A 23,337-nucleotide genomic window follows, 5' to 3' on the forward strand; every position below is an offset into this window, starting at 1 on the left:
CTTCTCCCAACCGCTGTTTGTTTTTTCCTGGGTCCTCCCTTTTCATTCTGATGCCGATGGATCATGCAAGCTGATTCTGTTGTACCCTTTGTCTGCAGGTCAGCCTGAATTTGTTTGGAAGTTGATCAAGGTTCTTTGTCCAATATTCAAACAATCCTTTGTTGCAATCTTTAATCAATTTTTCTCTTTCGTCCACGTCCATGGAGATGAGCTACAGTGCCTTGGGCTGTAAACTTCTTCACAATGTTGTGCACAGTGGACACAGGAAAATTAAGATCTCTGGAGATGGACTTGTGGCCTTGAAATTGTCAAAAATGTTTGTTCTTAAATCCTCAGACAACTCTTTTGCATTAAAAGGTGACGCCAAGAGGTCTTGACCAAGCGTCCTTATCTGACTTGGGAGTGAGAATAGATTGTGTTGGTGGCATTGTCTGACTTAGGCATCTTTATTTGTCATTTTCTCTACCACAAGGTTGATTTTCAAAGGAATATCTTTGTTAAACAGATGCAGGGCTACATCACTTTCTCTGGTTTCTCTGTGTATAATCAGGTCCTGATGCTGTTTCATGTTGAAGTCTCTCCATAATGGATGTAGATCCTTGACTCTTAGATGGAGCCTCCAGCTTATTCTTGTGGTGTTCAGTTATGGAAACTAAGTAACAATTATTATGATTTATGGGCAGACAGGGAGAGACTGTAAAGACATATTTTTCAAATCTGAATCACTTTATTGGCCAAATATATTACAATTACTTGGTGACATTGCTGCATTGGCATGAGCCAAGCCATAACAATGGAATAAAAGCAAAAGAAAAGAAAAGAAATGCCTGGGGATCGGTTATATATTGGCTACCAGACTTCCAAGTTTATTCTGTAAATTAGAGACACCATTAGAAGAGCTATACAACAGAATGCAAGATTTGTCTTTATTCGTTTGAAAAAAGTGTGACATTTGTTACTACAAGCTACATTGTGAGTTTAAAATCAAACATACAAAGAAAACAAGCAAGAGGCTGCCGACCAAACCTTGTGGAACACCACTTTGAAAGAAGCAACTTTACCATAACAAACAAACGTTTTTCACACGGTATAGCAAAAGATAAAAGGGACAGAGAAAAAAATAAGCCCAGTTAAGTACGACCCACAAAATACAAGGTATATAAAGATTTACTGATGTGTTTTTTTCAGAGACTTTGCAGGAGGCTGTTCCAGAGTCATGAACAATAACAACAGCACAATTACAAGTAGAGTTAAGTTTTATATGGTACAAGAATAACATATAGCATACATTTAATGTCACATATCATATATATAACAGGCACCTAAACCATGATTAGTTTAAGCATGTTTTCATACAGAGTTAAGTTAAGGCAACACATTCAGTTTATCACAGTTTATAGGTGTGTTTTGCATGTTGTCTGGAATCCCACTAAGAACACAACTCTGATTTGAAGATTCATCCAGATACACAAGCCAGACACGCCGGATACTGTTTGGTCTAAGAGTTTCCACAACTACCATACACTGCTGCAAACCAAGGTTAATTGGATATTATGTGGGGATGAATTATTTTTGTGCTATAAATTCCAAACCGGGCTGATCATGTAATGTGAAAGCTACAGGGTTCTTCTTTGTTGATTACACCCATTAAATCTGTTTCAGTCCTGGAGGGGAAAATGCAAAGAAAAGAGAGGAGACATGATGAAGGAGGAATTTAAAGCCTCAAATGAGACAAATGAAGCTTGGCATCCTGAGTGAAGAGGCAGGAAAGGAGAAATGAGTGAGAGGTGAGATGAGTGTGAAAGAAAAATCAAACGGGAGGGGGGTTAGCTGAGTGTGAGAATGACTGAAAATGGATAAACAGAGGGTGGGAGGGAAAGACGGTAAAGACTAAAAAAGAGGTGGTAGAAGTGAGTGAGTGAGAGATGGGCAGGGAGGTATAAAGAGAGGGAGGGAGTCATATAAGAGAGGCAGCCATAGAGGGAGAGGTGACATAGTAGATTATCTTCCTCTTCTGTCCTCCTCTCTGCCAGTCTCATCATGTTCATGCTGCAGATGTTGACTGTTATCTCTCTGACTGTTATTCTCCTGGCATCTGTGGAAGGTAGGACACAACCACACTTACTATGTGTGTTTATGTGTGTGTGTGTGTGTGTGTGTGTGTGTGTGTGTGTGTTGCATGGCTTGCCTGCACCCTGCAGGTGGACAATGAAGCAAAGAGAGCGATGGCGAAGACTGAAAAGGAGAGAAGAGGGAAAGAGGGATGGCAGCAGCAGCAGCAGCAGGGAGGGAGGCACGGATGTAAACAGAGGGGCAGAACGCAGGAGGACGAGCATCTCAAATCATGCATCACTCACACAGAAAGAAAGCAACTGTGTCAGTGCTCAGTCTGTGTGATGGTGTCGTCTCGTCTATTTTTTAAACATTTTGTGAAAGCACTGGAAGTGCAGTGATGTGCCTGAGGATGGATTCAAAATCATCTGTGGCATCACAAAGCAGCACTGTCCTATTTTACAGCTCTTATTGAGCCTGCCGCTTCCATCACACTTTAATTTGTTTACACGTTTGCTTTGGATGATAAGGCATCACGGCACACCCTCCACACAAACACACATTCCTCCTCTCCTTTTCTCACTTTCTCTGTTTCTTATTTCACTGCCATGGTAGTATGTTTTGCAGGACAGCGGGATGCCATTGTAATTCCTCTGACATTCTTGAGCACATATGTGTGTCCATGTGTGAGTGTGTCTGTATATGTAACTTGAGGGCATGTTCACATTCTGCAGAACAGATAACGTTTTTCTGTCTTCAAAAGCTGCCAAGTCTTTGATTTATCAGAATATTGACTTCACAGTGTTTCATGATTCTGTGTGATAAGTATTAATGTAAAATGTTTCTGTAATGAATATTGATGTTATTGGTAATGATGTGCAATAGTGCACACTGTTTGAAACTTTTGTGGCTGCCATTATGTTGCTTCAGTGTCCTGTTCTCACTTGAGATAAACTCTGACATGATAAAATAAAGCTAAAAGGTGTTAAATAGGAAGGGATAAGCCAATATAATTAATGGACCTTAAAACCAATGAACTTCAGTATCATTATTTCAATTTGCTTTTGTTTGACACATCCCTAATGTTTTCTTTCTCTTTTTTCTTTGTGTCTGTCTCTTTTCGTGCCCAGGCAAAGGCGTGCAGATGCAAAGGGATGTCCAATGCTGCATGTTGTACTCCCAGGGCAAGGTGCGTACCAAAGATGTGTTGCGGTTTGAGGTGCAGACAGAGGGGCCCGACTGCAGTATACAAGCCATCATGCAAGTATTTCAACTATCCACTCATGGTTCTAAAGAGCACACAGCAGCATCTGCAGGCATGGAAAATATGCCTCTTGTTAGAGAAGGGCAGAGCTGGGCTGAGAGGCATTGTCATCTTTCCAGGTCATGTTGTTACGGCAGAGCTCTGAGCTGTAATTGCCAGGGAAGTAAGAAAGAAATATGTGGGAATAACAAGTCATCTGAAAATACCTTCCAAGCCAGCTGAGTCCTGCTGCAGCAAGTCTGTCAGAACAGCAGGGTTTAGTTAAGTAAACCATTCTGCTTTGTGATACTTATAGCAGGTCAGTGAAATCTGATGTAGCTGGAGAATGAGGAACTTGCTTTTTCATGTGGTCCAGTTAACAAAAACATTGAATTCTTATACAGTTGTGATACAATAGTTTATTTTGTCCTCTCTATTTCAGTTCACAACCTCTTGTCTTCAACTTTCCTCACTTTTGATCACAGTTTGACTTCTTTCTACAGGAGAAAAAAAACTTTTTTACTCGATTTACAGCATCTTATAGCACCTCTTTTTGATTCCTTTTTGATTTGTGATTCCTTTGGCTTCACCTGGGAGACATCTTTGTAGTCCACCAAGTAACTGCTGAATCATTGTTTTTGCCAATACTGTGTTTCAGGCAGATTAAAATATGGGGGTTCTTTCTGTGTCCAGCAGAACCTTGTACTGCATTGTATTGTATTGTATTATGTTCTTTTTGTAGTCTTTACACGAAGAAGGCTGTGAAATGTGCAGACCCCAGAGACCGGAAGGTGAAGAGGTTGCTGAGAAAGCTTGTGCAGAGACAGAAAAACAAGGCCATATGGTTCCCTCCTCATGACAACCTGCCCGTCATGTCAGAGGTCAGATACAAGCTACTTTGCGGCTACATGGTCACAATCTCCTGCAATAGACTATATGTCAAATGTAATAAAATAAATATTATCCAGCCAAAAGTAGACAATGTGACTGTTGATTTGACATATTGAGGGAGTTTTTTTTTAAAGATTTCCTCCTCTTGTGATCATCAGGACAAGAAAGATAACTGGGCGGTTCTCAGTGTGGAGTGATGGAGGGCCGTCAAATATGGAGGAAAACTCTTAGTCATAAGTAAGATTTTTTTAACCTCTTGACTATGTTGAAAGTTCAGTACATGGTATATAATATATGAAATCTACTAAATGTCTTTCCACTTTTCTACAGGCCAAGTAAACTTTCAGCAGCTCGTCATCTTTACACAGCGAAGCTGGCTGACTCTCCAGTTGTCTCGTGTCTCTCTCTATCTAAGCTATCTGTCTCCCTGGGACCAGACCTGGGCAGCAATACATATTTAAATGGCTTTAGATATTTAAACATGAACTGTGCTTGAAATATTCCCAAACAAATGGCTGGAACAGTCTCAACAGAGGAGTATTTAGTTGTAAGATAGGTTGAATTGATTTTTTTTTAATGGCTCATACTGTTATTTGCCGGAGTCTGCCTGGAAGTGTCTCCCTCTACAACATTCATTTTCACAACATACTCGTGAAAAAATTATAATTAAACAACGATAAACGAGCAGTGATATTAATATTGTATATCAGCAAGATACTCAATGCTTCTGTGTGACTTGTATACCTTCAGTGATGTGTAATGACACTGCACACAGTGCAGGCTTTGACCTGATATGTTTGACTGTTAGAAAGGTGAACTAAGAGAAAGATTTCACCTGGATATGACTTTCTGTGTCACATAAAGAGCCAATGTTCTTGACATTTTGTCCACTCTGTATAATGACTGTTTGTAAACTCAGTATGAAACTCAAGTCTATCTTTTAAAATGAGGCCCTCAGGCATCTACCACAGATTTAAATATCTACGCATTTGCAGTTTACATTTGTCTTTTCCACCAATAGTCTGTCACTAAACTATGCCAAAGTATTCATGATTCAATTCACCACATGGCAAGGCTGTTAAAACTTAGAGGGCTCAATTGTGTGTGAAACACACAAGTATTGTATTGTAGAAGAGTGCACTGTATGTTAAAACACAATATGAACTATTTTATAAATGAATCTGAAATAATACCTGGAACTGCCTCACTGCCTCTTTTTCTGGGAACCTTGCGTGTGTCTGCATGTCTTATTCACCACACAGTAGGCCTACATTTTATTTAGCCATGCCAGCTGCTCGGTGTTGGTCGGTCCATCACTTTGGTCCAGACTGAATTATCTCAGCAACTATTGGATGTATTGCCATGAAACTAGGAACATACATTCATGTTCCCCTCAGGATGAATTTTAAATATTTGGTGATTAGGTACATTTTAGCCCAATACTTGGGTTGATGCCCAAATACCTGTATAACTAATGACATTCCCATCAGGCTCAGCTGTAATTTGTTCATAAGGTTAATTGGGGTTAGCGTGCTAACATGCTAAACTAAGACAACAATGGAACAGTTTTGCCTTATTAGTGATCAACTACTTAAATTTAAATCACCTTGTTTTTACACAGAACCCATCCAATTATTATTACAGAAACTTTTTTTCTAATATTAAATTTGACCCATGTGCCTCAAAGGAGAACAGCTTCTGGACAGGAGAATATCCTCCACCAGGGGTAGCCACAAACACAATAATGAGAATCACAGTTCAATTCCTGAGCCGTTTATTTGTCACATTTTTCATAAGCTGTCCATCAAAATGTTGAGCCATTCACTGAAATAACAAACCTTTTAATGAGCGTGAAGTGACATGAAGTCAGAAGAGCTTTCGATTAAATGGTATATAACTTTCATAATTATACACTACACTTTAGCCTAAAACAATTAACACCAAAAAGCATAAAACAACTGCACATTCAATTCCTCAAGGCTTTCTTCACAGTACCTTTTCACAAAACAATAAAAAATTAATAAATCATTTGCTTGCAATATATTCCAGTCAAAATCTAAACACATTTAAATATGTGATTTATAAAGCAGAAAACACAGACAATACTGATGTTAAGCACATTGTTGTTACCAACAACAAAATGTCACCTAATGGTCTTGGAACTTGAAACTACAGTTGTTTATACTCCCATCAGTAATCAAAAAATATCTAACATGGAAAAATTAAAACTTTTACCTAAGAAAAAAATAAACAAAAATTGATCATTCTGTTCTTTGATATCTTCCTCTTCTATGACATCTGGATAAGTGCTTGAAGTAAAAAAAAAAAAAAAGTTTCTGAACAGCTATAACTACAAAGATTCCTGTAAAATGTCTGTGTAGCAGTATTGTCCTGTACTTATGGTTTAAAAGCAATAGCACCAAATAAATACAAGAAATACATACATAAGATACCACTAAGTGAAAAACATTCTACCAAGTCACTTAATATATCAACTTCAAAATAAGTAGAGATTCTCTGTCACAAGATTCTCCGTCACACCTCCATTGTTTAACAGTCAAGTACATAAAAAGATGTACAATTACATTGTTAGCAAGCAAACTTAAATAACACAATAATATTCAAAACTTAAATACAGGATCCTAAACAATTCTGAAAATGATGTATTTACATCCTGCTGATATGCTCCATTGAGTATTTTTGTGTATAGTGCTGTAGAAGCTCCATATCTAAGTCCTAGTAGAGGTAGTCATAATGCGAAAGACAAAAAAAAAGTGTTTGCAAAAGAAACAATATGTAGTAAGTGTTAAGTCATGCAACAGCAATAGCCAAATTATGCAGATTTACATTTTCACTAGATTGGAAAATTAGTTGGTTCGCATAATTTTGATTAGTGGTGATGTTTATCTACAATAATGCTGGTAAGGAGTTTAGGATACTCTAACTGAAAGGATCGTAAATTATACAAATCTATTAAAACATGATAAAAAACAGTCATCAAACAGCAAAACGCCCCCAAGGCAAAAACACTGAATCAGATTTTAGGCATCGGATGTACGAACTGTTCCTAAACAGCATGTGTACCAGCCCCGGGCTGGACTTGCCCCAAGTACTGGCTGTGTTGACCAAAAACTATTATTTTCTAAGACTGTCCCTGCACAATTGCAAGCCAACCATCTAGCTAAAATTATTTTGGTACATGAAGCCCTTAAGGGTGTAACTCTTGTCTTCACATTGTTGTCTCACTGCTGTGGTGATTGAGGGTATCGTTTTCCTGGCAGATAAGCTGGTAGGGCTTCTCATTCTCCTCGATTACAGAGTTGCGCACCTCAGCATCCTGACTCTGCAGCTCTCCACGGGACAGGTGCTCCACAATGCCAGCCCCAAGTGAGTCACCCAGCACGTTGGTGGTGGTGCGCAAACGGTCCCTGGGGAGACAGAATCAGATAAGAGACAGGAAAAAGAGATGTACAATAAAGAAAAAGACAAGGAAAACAGTATTGTTTATCTGCTATAAAAACATTCACAGCTCCCTAAACACAGGCTCTCTAATCTGTCACTCTGCATTATGCATCAATAACCTTTGTAGTGGTGGGACCTCTTGGCTCTCTGAAAGCTTTACAATGACATTTAGGTTGGCAGACCCACAGAACAGACCAATCCCCATCAAGCTGACATTTAGTGGAAACTCACAAGAACCAATCCACGGCGATGATCAGTGTTATGTCCTCTGTGGGCAGTCCCACCGATGTCAATACAATCACCATGGTAACCAGGCCAGCCTGAGGGATGCCTGCTGCTCCGATGCTGGCAGCAGTTGCTGTGATACTGAGTGGGCGGTGGGAGGGATGGAGAGGAGAGTGAAGACATTTAATAAAGGGAAACAAACAAACAGCACATGTGCACTCCTGGTGGGAGGAGTAGAGTGATAAAAGCACACGAGGAATTATAGAATAATGTAAATAATCTAGCCACAGCTATATTTTCTATAAACTGTAGAAAATGTCATCAAAGAGGATTACATCATAAAGGCAATTCTAGTATAATATGATGACTATATGTAACATTATGTACACTTGGTCTGTTAATGAAAAAGGAGGACCAGGTGAATGATGGTGTAAATAAACTGTGATCACATGTTGATTCTCTTCAGTAAGTAGACTGCCAGAAGGAGTCCGTACAGAGTTTTTCCATCAGTTAATTGTTTTGGGTTCTCCAGCCAGGGTTTGTCTTACCATTAGACAAATGTTGTCTCACTTCTTTATCCACTTTCAAAACAATGACTTACAACATGTTTTAGAATAACAAAACACAGCAAAAAGATGAATGAAATGATACATGTTTTCCCTTCTGGGTTTCCTGTAGCTGTATGCACTCACTGCTGAGACCAGATTCGCCCATGTACCAGAGACAGTAGACTTGGTGCGTGTTAAGCAATTAGCCTGTTGGCTGAGCTGCTAGCCTCAAGCAGAAAGGACGAGCAGGCTATGGAGATCTGGTAACTTCACCTCTTCCTCTACACCACTATTTTTTCAAACTTTTAGCCCTTTAGCCCCAACCGACACTGACTCAAGTGACATAACTTAGGCAGCGAAGGCACCATCACATCTAGCTTTTAGCAGTAACCTCGGGACACTTCAGTGGCTGTTGAGTTCCCGACCCTGAACTGCCTGGCAGCAACACAGTAAAATGATTATGTATTTTATTATGTAAAATTACATAAATGTACTGAATGAAAAACAATAAAATATTTCCTGATTGTCTCATATGATTTTGTCACCACCGAATACTAGTTTTTGTACTTAACTCATCCTAAACAAAAAGGATTGACTTGCTAGGCCCTGTGCCTCCAGCATCTACAGTATTTGTGTGTATGGTGCAAAGTAGGTTTACCTGATGGTGAGAATCTGGCCAAAGTTTAATTCCATGTCATTCACTTGAGCAATAAAGATGGCTGCCACAGCCTCGTACAGGGCAGTGCCATCCATGTTGATGGTGGCACCCACAGGGAGGACAAAACGTGTCACTCGTTTATCCACACGGTTGTTCTCCTCCAGACAGCGGAAGGTGATGGGCAGAGTAGCAGAGCTGCAGTATGCAGGGACGGAGAGATGTAGCGTGATGATTTGAAACTAGTCATCAGAAACTATTAATATGATATGGTCTAGTTATATTGGCTTATTTTCTTTTCTCATGAGATGTAGTGCTGAAATCAATGACACAAAAACACAATATATTCATACAACGCACTGGATTGGGCACCGACAGTAAGCTACAAACATCTCCCAGTGTCTGACACCAGTATCTGAGCAGGACGGATTATGATATTTACCTAGATGAGGTTCCCAGAGCAGTGATGAGCGCCTGCAGCAGGCCACCAATGAAGCTGTAGGGATTCTTCCTGGTCACCAGGAAGTAGAGCAGTGGCAGGACAAAGAGGCCGTGGATGAGGAGACCCACAATGACTGACACAGTGTACATCCCCAGCTGGCCGCCCACCTCCGCCAGATTCTTCATCTCCACAATCTTCCCCGCAATCAGGAACAGGATACCCACTGGAGCATACCTGAGAGCATACCTTTGTGAATTTCTGTGAATCTACAGTTTATAACTTTATGGTTTAACATTTAGAAACTGCATTTGTTATAAACCATCTTTAGCTATAAACATACAGTTCTTACAATTCAATATTCGATATCTTTGGAAACTTTGGAATCTCCACTAGAGTTTAAAAGTTCTGTGAGTTTGAAAATGTTTGGCTGCACAGCCTACGATTGTAATGACTGACCCACCAGCGGCTCACTGGGTTTTAGGAAGGCAATCAGGTCATGTCAAGTCAAGCTTTATTATGATTGCACATTCAAGATCATAGAATCACAATCTGTCTTAACAAACAAGGAATTTAAACTGCATATGAAACTTCAATACCAAATCGAAAACGTATAGAAAATATAAATCAAGAGCTTATGGGGTTAGTTAGGTGTGTCTTTACTGACCAGATGATGACAGACACCAGCCTCATGATGGCTTCGTTCAGGCAGTCAAAGAAGTCCCTGAGGGCCTCGCCCTGCTGCTTCATGTTGCCAATGACCAGACCAAAGCACATGGAGAAGACCACCAAACCCAGAGCATTCACTCCAGCAGAGGAGCTGGACACAGGGACAGTCTCCTCCACTGTCTCCTGTCGTAGACAATAAGTTTAAGGAAACATTATATTAATGTTTCAATTCCTGCTGACGTTCTTGTAAAAAGAGACAAACACTCACTGGATTGTGACTATTTTTCATCCCACTTAGATCTGTATAAATTCATATGAATCAAGTCTGAAATTGCCATGTGTTTGTTTTCCCTGGAGGTGCCACTGCCACCCACCTGTATGGTGTGCAGCACCCTGCTGAGGTTCACACTAAGGTTAGACTCTGTCATGTTGAGAGAGTCAGTGAGGTTCAGGGTCACTGTCACGTTCCTTGTGTGCACAATCTTCTTGTACACAGTTTTATACTGCAAGAGAGAGCATTCTAATTAATCCAAAATTATGCATTAATTATGTTTAAGTGTTTAAGTTTCTGAAGGTGAATTACAATAAATGTGATTTCACAGTGAAATAATGTTTTTTGTATCATTATATGTCTGATATGAGAAGACAGCCTCACCTGCTTGAAACAGGCCTCTACCAGATTGGGTGGAAACATGTTCCTGGGATAAATAGCAGAAATTATTATATTTGTGCCAAAGTGTCTATAAAACAACACCACATGAATCACAGCAGGTTGAACATTTTGCAGTACTACACCATGTTTATCAATAACCATGTGATAATCTTAAAGAGTAATCCTTCAGAATAAGTCTGATCAACTAGCCTGACTGTGCCCAAAGGTGAAACTGCCTACCAGCAGCTCTAAAGCTCTCTACTTAACATGGTATGTCTTGTGTCTTTCAATCAGTACAAAATCGAAGTGTAAAAACGATTATACGTGGTTTGCGGCATTGTGTGACAGACTATTTCTCGGCTGCTGCTAAGCCAAGCTAACTGGCCACTGGCTGTGGCGTCATATTAAGAGTAGATATGAGGGTGGTGTCCATCTTCTAATTTGACTTTAAATGTGGGTGATGTGACTGTATGTGGACACAGTCAGGGAAAACAGCTGATACAGTAGCAAGCACCTGTGTGTAACGTCACAAGTGAGACAAGCCAGAGTTTCTGAGCTGTTACCTGATGAGATCTAGGAAAGCATCGGCAGCTTGAATTGGTTCTATGTTTCCACCGTTGGCCACAGGACTGTCCCTGCTGCCTTTCCCCGGCCGGATGATTATCACGATGACAATGCCAATGAACACAGCGATCAGGGTGGTCACCATGTAGTAGACCACTGCGCGCACACCCATCTTACCCGACGCTTTGCTGTCCAAGGAGGAAATACCTGAGACAGGAAATTAACTTAATCTCATCACTTTGCCTCAAGTTTAGATTTTGTTACCAATATTCTTTTTTACCGACACAAATGTAATTGGTCAGGAAATACTACTGAACCTTTCCCTTTACATTATAATAACAATAATCATACACAAATTACACTGTGTAAAAACAACAATTTGAAACTTTATTGTAATTAGAAGCAGGGCAATGCTCTGTCCAGAAACTTCTGGACTTCTCAAATTACACATTTAGCCTCTTGTTCTTTTAATATAAAATATCACAGAGTGGTCATTTGGACAGGCCCATTATTTCTGGATGCGACTGGAGCTGTTGATATTTAAAGTTGAGTAGTTTAGTTGTAGTAACATTCCTCCAACTTTCCCATCTTAGGGTCTGACCAGTAATCTACTGAAACATGCCGGCAACATTTAGAGTGTTTGTTCTTCTGTGCTCGTTATAAGCCAACCTGTGACCAGACTGGAGACGATGAGAGGCAGCACCAGCATCTGTAGCATTCTCATTAGGAGCTCCCCAGGAAAGGCAAAGTACTTGATCTCCCTCAGGGACAGGTTGTGGGGACGTAGGGCAAAGCCCAGGATTACACCTGAATACATTTGGACACATACACACAAAAGCACAAATGTACACAAAGTCAACTGACGGCAGAGGAAGCAGCGTTAAACCTCCACTGGGTTTCCCCCTTCACTCACCCAGAGCCACAGCGGCGACAGTGAAGAGAACAAACAGATTCCTCTTGAAGAAACCTTTGACGCTGTCCCTGCTGATGGAGCTCATCCTCTCCTTCATGCTGTTAGCTCTCTTCTCCATGGCCCTGCGTAGTCGCCTCCTCAAGTCTCCACTCTCTGGCAGGGTGGGTTTGTCCGCGTCCTCGTTTAGGAAAAGACTAGCGCTGTTGGGGGGCTTCTCGTTCATAATCAGCTCCAGCACCTGGTCCAGGAGGCAGGTCTCGTGCGAAACTAGGCAGGAAGAGGATGACGTAGGGAGAAATAATAGGTCACATTTTTGCATGTGAGGTTTTGGCAAGAGTAATAGGCTGGGTGACATTTTGATGATTTTGAACATCAGGCGGAAAACATCAGCTCCCACAACCATGATGGAAAATTGCTGAGTGGAAACAGGAGGTCACATCAAATGGACAAATGGACTGCTCTTTTTAAGAAATTGTTTATGACTGTAAATCAAAACCAAGTCGAGCTGTGACACAAACATTACTTTATATGTGGTGACAGACACATGCTGGCCAGATGTTTAATTTATTCTTCTTAGTGCCCACAAAGTAAATGCCACTCTTTTCATATAAATGTTAGTGGTAAAATGACGTAGATGGACAAAACATATATCAAAACCAATTTGGATAAGTCACTATTAAGCAAAAATGGCAACATTCACTGGTTCTAGCTTATCAAATGTGAGGATTTGTTTTTTTTTCTGACTCATATAATTGTATATATTAAATATATTTGAGGTTTGGGACTGTTCATTGGACAAGCAAGCAATTTCAAGACATCCCCTTTGGCTCTGGGAAATTGCACTGGGTATTTCCCCTATTTTATAGGATTAATGATTTATCAATTAATTGATCAAATAAACAACAAAAAAATCAATAATGAAAACAATTAGTTGCAGCTGAAATCACCTGAACCAATATGTAAACAGTCGGTTATAGACTTGCCTCTTACTCAAACATAACTGCAAGTCAAAAATTGAGTGTACTGTATGTATGTGATGCAAAGTTTAACATACAGTGTACAGAAAAACAAATTCCACTGGCCTTTAGCTACTAAAACAATCTAATTTAATCTAATCTAATCTTCTACTGTAATAAAAATATATAATTAAAGCACTTGATATTAGATGTACTGAATTATAAAAAGTAAAGCACTTGTTCATAACCTCATATTATACTATACTGATTGACAGTCTGTTGTTAAGATTATAAATAAACACTTAAAAAAACAGAATATATAGAGAGATTGGCTCTCTTGTTGGTCCTTTCTAACTGGCAAGGCTCACGTAAACAAAAAAAATATAAAACTGTAAATTACACCACGTGACCTTGAATATAAGAAAGACACAAGTTTAACTCTGGTTGCAAAGATACATGACTAAAGCTGTACTAACTGGCGAGTAAGGAAATTTTAGCTCTGTTATTTTAGACCTTCACAGTGATCTTTTTTAATAACTTTGAATACATAAGAACTGTAAGAACACTGTAAAAGTTTAAGAACACTGTAAAACGAAAAACATTGAGCTTCTGTAGTCTTACCGTGTTTCCCCCTCCTGAACAACACAAAGCAGTCTGTGTATAGCACGTGGCTGCTGGTCTAACTTCTCCTTATCTATCTAGGGTACATGTTGAATCATGAATCACCCTCTACAAACAGACGTGAAGCCCTGCTCTTAAGAACAATATAGTAAACAGCCGGCCTCTTCATCTGCTGTGCAATTTAGTCACTCTGAGCTCCTTTATATTTTTAGTCTTTTCTAAGCGGTACACACTTATCATATAATCTCCAAAGACCTCATCTATTCTGTTTGCGCCATTCTTGTCCATTGACTTTCTTTTGTCCATTGTTCTGCGGTTCTCGTTTATCTACACATCCCACATGCAGCGTAAAAGACCCATTGTTTAGCCGGTTGTAGGATGACCCTGGATAAGTCACTATTTATCTTGGTGTAAGTTTCGGAATTATCAGCTCTCACGCAGTACTGTTCATACTTAATTGCCTATGAGCGTGTGTGTGTGTGTGTGTAACTGAAGCACAACAGTCACAATGTTTCACAGAAAGTCTGAAGGATTCAAGAGAGCGCTGATGATCCTATTTCTGGGCGCTGAATGGACAAGAGTGGATGAAAAGGCAGATTAAATCATACACTCCTCCATTACCGGTTTGTACAGCTCTATATTAGCATTGAAATGGATGGACTACCGCTTATGACAATACAGTATAATGCCATGCTTGGTGTGTGTTCAGTGCAAATCAGTGTCACAGAACCCATTATAGAATACAATGAAGGAACAATGAAGACTTAGTGAAGGAATTAAAGTGTGAATCAGCTGCTCAACATAAAGACCCTACACAGCCATGATTATAGATATCAGATGGCTAGGTTAAAGATATATTATTTAAGTGATTATAACTTAAGCATACAGCCAGAGCCTTCACCTGCACATTCTCTGCATCTGAGAAATATTTCTGCTTCACTGGTTTTGCTGCGCTTCTAATGTGTGTTAAATATGGAAGTAAATATGTGCTTGAGTAGTTATAATGAATAGAAATGAACAGAAACACTGCCATGAAAGGTCATATTCTTATTTTATTCACAGCCTGAATAAACCACTGCAGTTTTACCTGTCTGTTTTATTCTGTTTTAATCTGATTTATAATGTTTGTCACTGAGTGCCATACCAAAGTGGTAACATGACTTCCGGTCTAAAGCCACCAACTCTGGCTCAAACTGCTTAGTCCTGGTCAGGCTGCTGGCAGACCTCTTCAGTCTGACAACTCAAACATCCACCAATGGATGAGAACAGTGATAAACATTAAGCTAACAGCAAGGAAATAAGGGTCTATAATAATAATGGAAAGCATCAATAACTCAACGGGCATTTTTTAATACAGATAACAAAACAATATCTTACCATTAAATCCAAAACCACTGCAGCACTAGACACTAACAAATATTTTTAAATTGAGCTCAGTGAAATCAGTATCTTTAAAGTAGAAGGGCATGCAGCTTGTAAGGCAGAGCACATTTCACCCCTCTATTGAAAAGTCAGACTTAGGCTACATGTTAAAACATACTAGCACACAGGCATCTCACCTTAAGCTGTTATGAATTTGTAATTCTGTATTACAGTCTATCATATATTAACAGCCCCATCACAGTAATGGTACTTAAGGTTTCTCAGAATTAACTTAATAGTTGATTTATTTTTTGCACAAAGCATTCTCACTGATCCATAAAAAATAATTAGTCCTTTAAAATCAGAGACGCTACACCTCATTTTCTGCCATCAATGTGCTACAATCTCAAAAATCCTGGTAAATTCTAATATCCAGTATTCTCCACATAATCACACATAATATAGAGTTAAGCTTTGCAAACGTCAATGAGCTGCTTAATGTTTACTCACCACTCATGGTTTAGAGTCTGTCAAACACTCCGATCAAAGTCAGGTAACACTCTTAGCTTTTCTCTGCTGTCGACAGAGAGTCAGGACGGTGTGTGTGAGAGAGTCCGGAGCTGAGCAGCCCAATGACAGGACATGTCACTGCTAAGCTCTCATAAGCAGACACACATGAAAAGGCCTCTGATATGGCCTGACCTTCTCACACCTTCTCAGACACACACACACAACCAAACACGTGCACATGCACACTGAACAGCCAACCTTTTGCGGTCCATGACCAGTCCATCAAAGTCAACTCCATCCATCTAACATCTATCTCTACAGATCCACTTCCCTGAACACTTTGTACAGGAACCTGTAATGCAGGGGTGTAGGAGTGAATTTGAACCGGGGGGGCTCAGCAGATAAAGCGGGTTGCCCATTTATTTAAAGATCAGCGGTTCAATCCTTGCTTGTCCAGGCTACATGTCGAAGTGTCCTGAATGTGTGTGAATGGTGAATGCATGTAGTGTAAAAATACAAATACAGAGCAATTACATAAAATAACCATTATAGAACATCCCCTTAAAGTCATATAATATTACCAACTAAGACCCAAATGAGAACATTCTGATTATGTCCTCTTTGTAACGTTGATATGTGACCATAAAACAGACATTATGGAACATCCCCCTAAAGTTATCTGATGAACGTAGAACTGCAGCATTTTCATTACCAAAAGAGGACATTGTAGTTTAAAATTTTATTTTGCGCCACTAAGGCAGCTGGACATACAGTTTCTGACTCCTGCTTTCCAAATTAGCAAAACTGTATAACCCAGTGAGGCAAGGAGGCAGATGTAAGATAATGTTTTATTTGATGAAAAAAGAAGACAGTTACAAAATAAACGTCTGCCGGTGTCTTCTATCAAACGTACTTACACACAGATAACTTTAAAATTTCCTATTGCTATACAGGACGTGACGGTCAGATAACTGTTGCTCCATGTCCTGCTGGGCTGACCTTTTTACCGCAGTAGGTCCTCTCACCTCATCTTTACTGCGCTTAGCCCCACGCACTTCAGTAGTTTTGAGTTAAACAGGACAAACTAATGGAGCACAGCTACACATGTTAGTTTGCTAAATACACACTAATGACATCTGTCTGAGACAAACATAAAATATTATCGAGTGAAAAACATAAAGGAAAATTAACATAACTTATGAATATGAAATAATCCAAAAGATTAATGCGTTTTCAATGTGGCTCTAACATTCCGGCCCCTTAGGCTAATTGTTCTTATGGGACACAAAACAGTAACTCTTTTAAGCATTCTTAAGAGCCATGTAAAAAACATTTTCAAACAACTAACAAATAACGAATAATGTCCGATTATAATGTCCATATGATAGGCTGGTATTTTTACCACACCAGGAACTCCTTTCAGCAACTGTGCTGGGATGTGTGTGTGTTGTTGGGGCTCAGAGGTTCCAAACCACCACTGGAGATCAGCCTTTACCGCTTTCTCTTGTGTTGCATGTAGAAGGGAGGCTACATGTCACCTTCACACAGAGTTTGGACACAGGCTGAGGAGAACAGACATGCTATGGTAGTAATATCACGACCCACTAACTTGCACACAACAAAATGAGCACGTTGAGCTCCCCTAATCCGAAGCTCCGCTATGATGACGTCACCCATTTACCCGACCTTATCGTTTTCTCACGGTCTCAACTAAAGAACACAGAATGGATATTAAACAACGTAGGAGAAGGTTCAAAGTCTTTTGTACACTCTCTCTCTCTCTCTCTCTCTCTCTCTCTCTGTGCAGCTCAAAAATGATTGTTTGCTGAATAAAGCTGGCAGCTTCTGAGTGAAAGCCAAGACTAGTTACACCTGCGACATTCTGTTTAATGGACTCGGTAATCGCTATAAAACAAATAGCAAGGATGTGAATTAGAAATAAGAAACAAGCTAATTAACAGGCTGTAAATATATCAGAATCAATCCATTGATCATCTGATTTAGATGTTACAGTGTGCAGTCTACATTTGCTCTGAAGAGACTACGCTTTCAACACGCCGTTTATGGAAAGCCATATTTCCCTTACCGGCTTGTGAAAGAGTGATGCAGTATGTAGGCTGCTTTCCAACAGGGCATCCGTGGTGTGCGCTCACTGGATTTCACTTGTATTAGAACAATAAAGCCTTAAACTGAAAAGGTACTTGCCTGATTTTCTAAATGTTTGCATCTGCTCAGCTCATTCATATCTGTGACAAGACCTGCCTAACTGCGCACACAGCCTGGCTTAATGAAGCAAAATGCAGATTACAGACTGGTGAAGAAATGAAGGTATGAATGGAAAATGTAGCGAAATTAAGTAGACTAAGCTACTGGCCCAAAGAAAGTGAAGAATAAAAATATAGTTAGGCTATATTAAAGGAACGTGAAAAGTTGCCAACGACTTTTTTATTCTATTTATTTAGGCCTATTTTATAAATTTGCGTTACTTGTAACAAGTTACTTCCACCCCTGCTGCAGGTATTATCACTGCTGTCTATAAGTAACAGCAGCACAAAAAAAAGTCTGTAATATTGAGGCACTTTGCTGCACCTGCCAAGAGACTTCTTTGTTTTCTCCTTCAACTTTTCAGCACCACCTTTGCTTTATGTTGCATGTGTTCTATCCATGATTTTTGCTTATTTATTGTTGCGTGTTAAAGGATTATTCTACATGCATGGCTCTGTGGCTGAAAGGAAGGATAGGTTATGCCTTAGGTCAGGGGTCGGCAAATAAATCTGGCATCGGGCCAAAATTTTCCAAGCTTACAAACCGGATGAAATCGTGTGCTCTTTTAGCTCAGTCGGTGAAGGGCGCGACTCCCGACGGGTAAGTTGTGACATTTAATTCCATCTTACTGTGGATATTTTTTTCTCCCTTGTTAAACAAGTTGAATAAAAGGACACTTTTGCACAGGCTCACAATAAAGCACGTGCTGCAGTGTGTGCGAGTTCCGGCGTTTGATCCGCATTCATAAACCTAGGGAAACTTATTTTCATTTCCCTGAGAAAATTCAGGGGAATCCAATCACAGGTTTGCTGACTGCTTTTTCAGAGGTGTGTCAAGCAAGGCAGAGACTCTTTTGAATTTCCTTCAGAACTCTTCAAAGTAAAAGCTCTTAATAAACTCGACATGAAGCATTGCTGCAAAAGACGTTCTTGCGCTTTTATTTTAGAGGCACAATCACTTAAGAGGAAGTGGTTATGTGAGTAACTGTTGCGGTCATGACTGAGATCTATTTCAGCACCAGCCATTATCAATTTATTTATTTTTTATTTTTCTGCTGCTATAAAAGCAATCTGGCGAGTAACTGCTAAGGACGCGAAACTCACAAGGCGGTATACATTATAGGGGGCGCTATAAGCAAGGTCAACGCGTTTGGCCTTGGAACTCCCGCCTACGAAGGCGCATATCAAAAACCTTACATGCGTTCGGGGCATAGGTTCGGGGGATCGAGCTGAATCTCCTGGTATAGGCCACGCCCATTTCTGCCTAATCTTTTTTCCGCTAAATCGGGAAAACTGAAAAACCTATTTTAATTATCTCCTCTTGAAATCGCAAGTCCGATCAACACCAAACTTGGCACGGATAATCTCTGGACGAAGCCGATAAAAGTTTGTAGACTTTAGATTTAGACTTGTAGATTTTGATCCTTATCAGCCATGCCCTCCCGACAGGCTGTGTGAAATTTGGTGTCAGTCGGCCTCTAGGTAGAGCTACTAAGCGTATATCAAATAACACTTCCATAGACATACAATCATTTCATATTTCCATAACCGCAAGTCCCTTTCATTTATAACTCTGGTCCTTTATTCTCCACGGGCCCCCTGAGCCACGGCGGGGCGCCCGGGTCGACTCGCGCAGCCTCCGCGGGGCAAGGGGGCGGCTGGCGCCGGGAGGCTTGCACCCCGCTTACAACTGCTTGCAGTTCTAGTTTATTTTACAACCTGCAACACAACAGCTTTTCTGCATTTTCCTGTTATGTGAAAGCAAGATTCTTTCCCCTAAAAGGGGCGGGGGAAATACTGTCCAATCAGATGGGAGGATGTTAATGACGTCAAAGCTAAACCCGCCTGCGAGAGGGAGATGTGTGAACAGTCAAGATATCTCAGACACTGCTGCATTGATTCTGAAAAATTATTTTTAAATCTCCATCTCACAAGTGCCCCAACTTTATGGAAATGAAATACTAGATTACTGGAATACCCCTTTAATTTGTCAGTTCAGCTGTTTGTTCCATCACAACCCAGTAAGCACCACGATGATCATTATTACATGATAGATAGATAGATAGATAGGTAGATAGATAGATAGATAGATAGATAGATGTAGCCTAATTCTCTTGTGAAAATGCATCAGCTACATGAAACTGACAGCAAAAAAACCCAGAAAATCAGATACCCTGTTTCTTTAGATCCTTCTGTCTTCAGTTGGTTGTCCTCCCTGAAGATGCTGCAAAAACAGGCATTAAAAACTTCTCAACCGTTCCAACTTCCACTCAAACCATGTCAGACTTATCTAATTTATCTAATTGATGCAGTTTTGTTAATGACATATTACAAAAAAATAAGGCAAGCTAATTACAAATCCAGTCTTACACACCTCTGCCTGTCCAAAGACGCTTCTCACACCGTCATGTGGATGCCTCTCTCTCCACCACGCAGCCGATAATGAACTAGAGTTGCCCACACACTGTATCTCCCCTCATCATCATCACTGTTATTGCCCGTTTTACTATCAAGCGTTTTGCGCTTCTCCTCGGAGCCTCCGGCAGAGAGGACTGCCTGGGAGGACTGTGTGGGAGGAGGAGAGGTTAAGGATCCTTCAGGAGAGAAAGAAATAGTCAAGATAAACTACCTGCTGCCTGTCCGCAACAATGAAGCCTGTGTGAAATACTCTCTAGCTAATAAACTGGTTTCTTACTGGATTTCACAATTAGATAAATGTCACATATTGAAATAATGACCCACTTTATGATAAGGTGATTAATTCCCTACATGATGACACCCCCCCTTTTTTTTACACTGGATTTGGGTCCTGCACTATATACACACAGTAGTACTCATTGCTCAGCGTCTGCTCTGAACCACTCTGGGGAACTTCATGTATTTGTAACCCTTTGACACCCAGCTGCCCAGCTTTCCACTCTCACACCCACTCACCATGTTCATGTTCACAAATGTTGCATTGATATGCATGAAGCCTACCACCAGCTGAAAAAGGAAAAACCTGCAACCTATTTGTGCTTTTTTTTATTACCACGCAGTCATATTCGTACTATTGACAAGAAATGTATACCACAAGTGCAGGTTACAGGTTTGCACACACACAAAAACAAACAAAAAAAAATAGTTCTACATCATAATATAAACTCTGAAGCTGTTTTTGTGGGATTTTGGTGATATTTTGAAAACAGAAAGTTCTGCAGATGTCCTGAAAATGGAAATTTGGGGAAAAAAAGTATTTTCATCAAATCACAAGATCTTCCTCAGCAGATGAAGTTGTCATTGAATTGCAGATGTTCCAAGTTAAAATTTTTCTGAGCACTATGAAAACGTGTTAATATTTACATTTCCTGAAGAAGATCACGTGATCAGATGGAAAGCTTCAGAACAGCTACTCAGCTTGTGATGAGATTGTAACTCAAGATCCACAGGAAGAAAAATGGAAATTTGAAAATCTACAATTCCATGACAACCAGGCAACTTCATCAAAAACACTGGGGGTTACAATTGAAAATACAGCTACTAAATGGACCTTGTGGGTTTTTTTGTCATCTGGTGAAACCTTCAATCAGAATATGTTTTTTTTTTTGTTTTTTTTACAGCTGCACTACTGCATCACAAGGAAATGTTTAAAAACTTTATTTTTTAATAATTGGATTCATTTTCTTTCCAAATTTAGCCAAACATGTTTGATATCTTTGGAAATTAAAATAAATCATGTTGGTTTGAACAATGTCTCCCAGTATGCAACACAACATGTGTCCAGCAAAATAAGAGAAAAAACACTTCTCTGCCCTTTATTAGCAGAACGAAGAAATTCTGCATTCCCATACGTTCCCATATATTTACTGCAAACATTTAGCAAAACCACATCTCCAGCCGTTTATTACACCTAACAAAGCAGGCTGCGGGCTTCCCTCTGGTTCCAATCTGGTGTATAGGACCAAAGTGATAGGAGCAGATTGCATCGCCATGGCAACACAATTATCCTGCCATAACGTGGGCGGCGAGGATCATGTATGATCCACGGTTAGATAGCATAATTATTCACCCGCCTGCAGGGAGGAATGTTTATTCGTTATCTTTGAGTGCGTAGGAATTGCATTCTTTTGGTGCAACATATAAACTGTTTTGTTTAGTTTGGTGTGATTGTTGTAGTCACTTGTTTTTTTTTTGACTTTGTAAATGGTTTAAGTGTATAAATTAATACAATAAATACATTGGAATAGATTCAGGTCAAACTAATTGATGAAGTCAGTCTGAGGGCCGTGACAACTACAGAGTAACCATAATTTGTAAATGCTGATTAAATTATAGCACACAGTGCCTCCTGTAATGAAGTTGGGTGGTCAATGGTCCCGCTTATATCCATCCATTAGTTCCCTAGCAACATGCAATGTGTTAATGTTGTGGTATTGGTGACGGCAAACTCACATTGTGCGTCTGAGCACTGGCTGAGATGTTTGTACAAACACTTTATTGTCTCATAATGCTGTATAATAGCATTATGATGCCCAGGCAAGTGCAATGGAGCGTGCTTCCTTCGGTCCCTTGAACAAAAATAACAGGCGCAGTGGCGCGCACACACACACGGTTTGCTCATCAATTATTTCTCAAAGGGTGGGATATTAGCTCAGCGTTGCCCTAAAATCGACCCTCTCCCATGATCCCAAGTGTTATTTTAAGACTTTACACAGCAAATTCAGCTCAGCCCTCGGAACAGACAGTCCCAAAACGACTGAATGGCAATTAGGTAACACAAGCTGTCATAGCCATAGATTTGTTAGAATTGGAAATGTATCTTATGTGCTTGTTCTGAAGATGGAGGAATATGTGCATCTAAAAGTCCAAATCCAAAATTAACTGGTGCATCACATTAAAATCAAACTCTCTCACACGTTTTTTTTAACAGTGAGTAACTCTCCGCCAATAGTTTTTCTCATTTTGCTGCATCATGGACTACCCCCCCCACCTCAGTTCAAAGGCAAGTGATTGGTTCCAGGCTCAAATATTTAAGAGATGAAAGTAGTGAAAGCTCTCTGTATCAAAATGCCTTGGCAAACATAGAAAGGTCAGTGAATAGATTCTTTGCTTTTGAAATGTCACCTGATTACTTTATAACAGGCAACATGTAGCTATTTGAAGGGCCTGTTAAGATAAAAATAAAAAAAGACTTTGCAGTGTGGACTGGAGAGGGGAAAAAATATATAATATATACCAGCGCTTTATCAATAAACGGCAGAGAGGCATTTTTCATTTTCAGTCTTTATATGTGAGAAACATTCATATACTAAACTGTATACAATCAAATGTA

At 39.9% G+C, this 23,337-nt stretch overlaps 2 protein-coding genes across 5 annotated transcripts; one reads left to right on the plus strand and one right to left on the minus strand.

Moving 5' to 3' along the window:
* The first annotated feature begins 1,927 nt into the window (after window positions 1-1,927).
* ccl44 (chemokine (C-C motif) ligand 44) lies at window positions 1,928-5,385 on the plus strand. The gene is made up of 5 exons (XM_038715965.1): window positions 1,928-2,104; window positions 3,183-3,312; window positions 4,038-4,176; window positions 4,345-4,423; window positions 4,517-5,385. Exons 1-4 carry the CDS (start codon window positions 2,041-2,043, stop codon window positions 4,381-4,383), a joined length of 372 nt encoding a protein of 123 aa, XP_038571893.1. The 5' UTR covers window positions 1,928-2,040; the 3' UTR covers window positions 4,384-4,423; window positions 4,517-5,385.
* Window positions 5,386-5,943: 558 nt separating this feature from the next.
* Window positions 5,944-20,544, minus strand: slc1a6 (solute carrier family 1 member 6). Of its 4 annotated transcripts, XM_038715963.1 has the most exons (12): window positions 20,401-20,544; window positions 20,200-20,250; window positions 12,314-12,580; window positions 12,070-12,207; window positions 11,400-11,607; window positions 10,840-10,882; window positions 10,559-10,687; window positions 10,183-10,367; window positions 9,519-9,752; window positions 9,080-9,274; window positions 7,880-8,014; window positions 7,416-7,614 (listed from the first exon to the last, which is right to left on the minus strand). In XM_038715963.1, the coding sequence occupies exons 3-12, from the start codon at window positions 12,534-12,536 to the stop codon at window positions 7,416-7,418; spliced, it is 1,689 nt and encodes a 562-aa protein (XP_038571891.1). In that variant the 5' UTR covers window positions 12,537-12,580; window positions 20,200-20,250; window positions 20,401-20,544. The 4 variants fall into 4 exon arrangements, with proteins under 4 accessions (XP_038571888.1, XP_038571891.1, XP_038571892.1 ...); XM_038715960.1 differs by lacking the exons at window positions 20,200-20,250; window positions 20,401-20,544 and adding an exon at window positions 15,763-15,892 and having other exon boundaries at window positions 5,944-7,614; XM_038715964.1 differs by lacking the exon at window positions 20,200-20,250 and having other exon boundaries at window positions 20,401-20,540.
* Window positions 20,545-23,337: the final 2,793 nt, after the last annotated feature.

This window comes from Micropterus salmoides, unplaced genomic scaffold, assembly GCF_014851395.1.
Source record: "Micropterus salmoides isolate LMB-PRFRI ecotype aquatic unplaced genomic scaffold, ASM1485139v1 Ms_hic_scaffold_13, whole genome shotgun sequence".
In the NCBI taxonomy this organism is placed as follows: Eukaryota; Metazoa; Chordata; class Actinopteri; order Centrarchiformes; family Centrarchidae; genus Micropterus; species Micropterus salmoides.

Excerpts from the sequence above, each read along its gene's own strand:
- slc1a6 (XM_038715960.1), bottom strand. Across the intron at positions 9,275-9,518 it reads GCTCTGGGAACCTCATCTAG|CTCTGCTACTCTGCCCATCA; the intron begins GTAAATATCATA and ends TGCATACTGCAG. Across the intron at positions 7,615-7,879 it reads ATCGCCGTGGATTGGTTCTT|GGACCGTTTGCGCACCACCA; the intron begins GTGAGTTTCCAC and ends CTGTCTCCCCAG.
- ccl44 (XM_038715965.1), top strand. The coding sequence starts at position 2,041 with ATGTTCATGCTGCAGATGTTGACTGTTATCTCTCTGACTGTTATTCTC. Across the intron at positions 2,105-3,182 it reads TCTCCTGGCATCTGTGGAAG|GCAAAGGCGTGCAGATGCAA; the intron begins GTAGGACACAAC and ends TTTCGTGCCCAG. Across the intron at positions 3,313-4,037 it reads TGCAGTATACAAGCCATCAT|TCTTTACACGAAGAAGGCTG; the intron begins GCAAGTATTTCA and ends TTCTTTTTGTAG.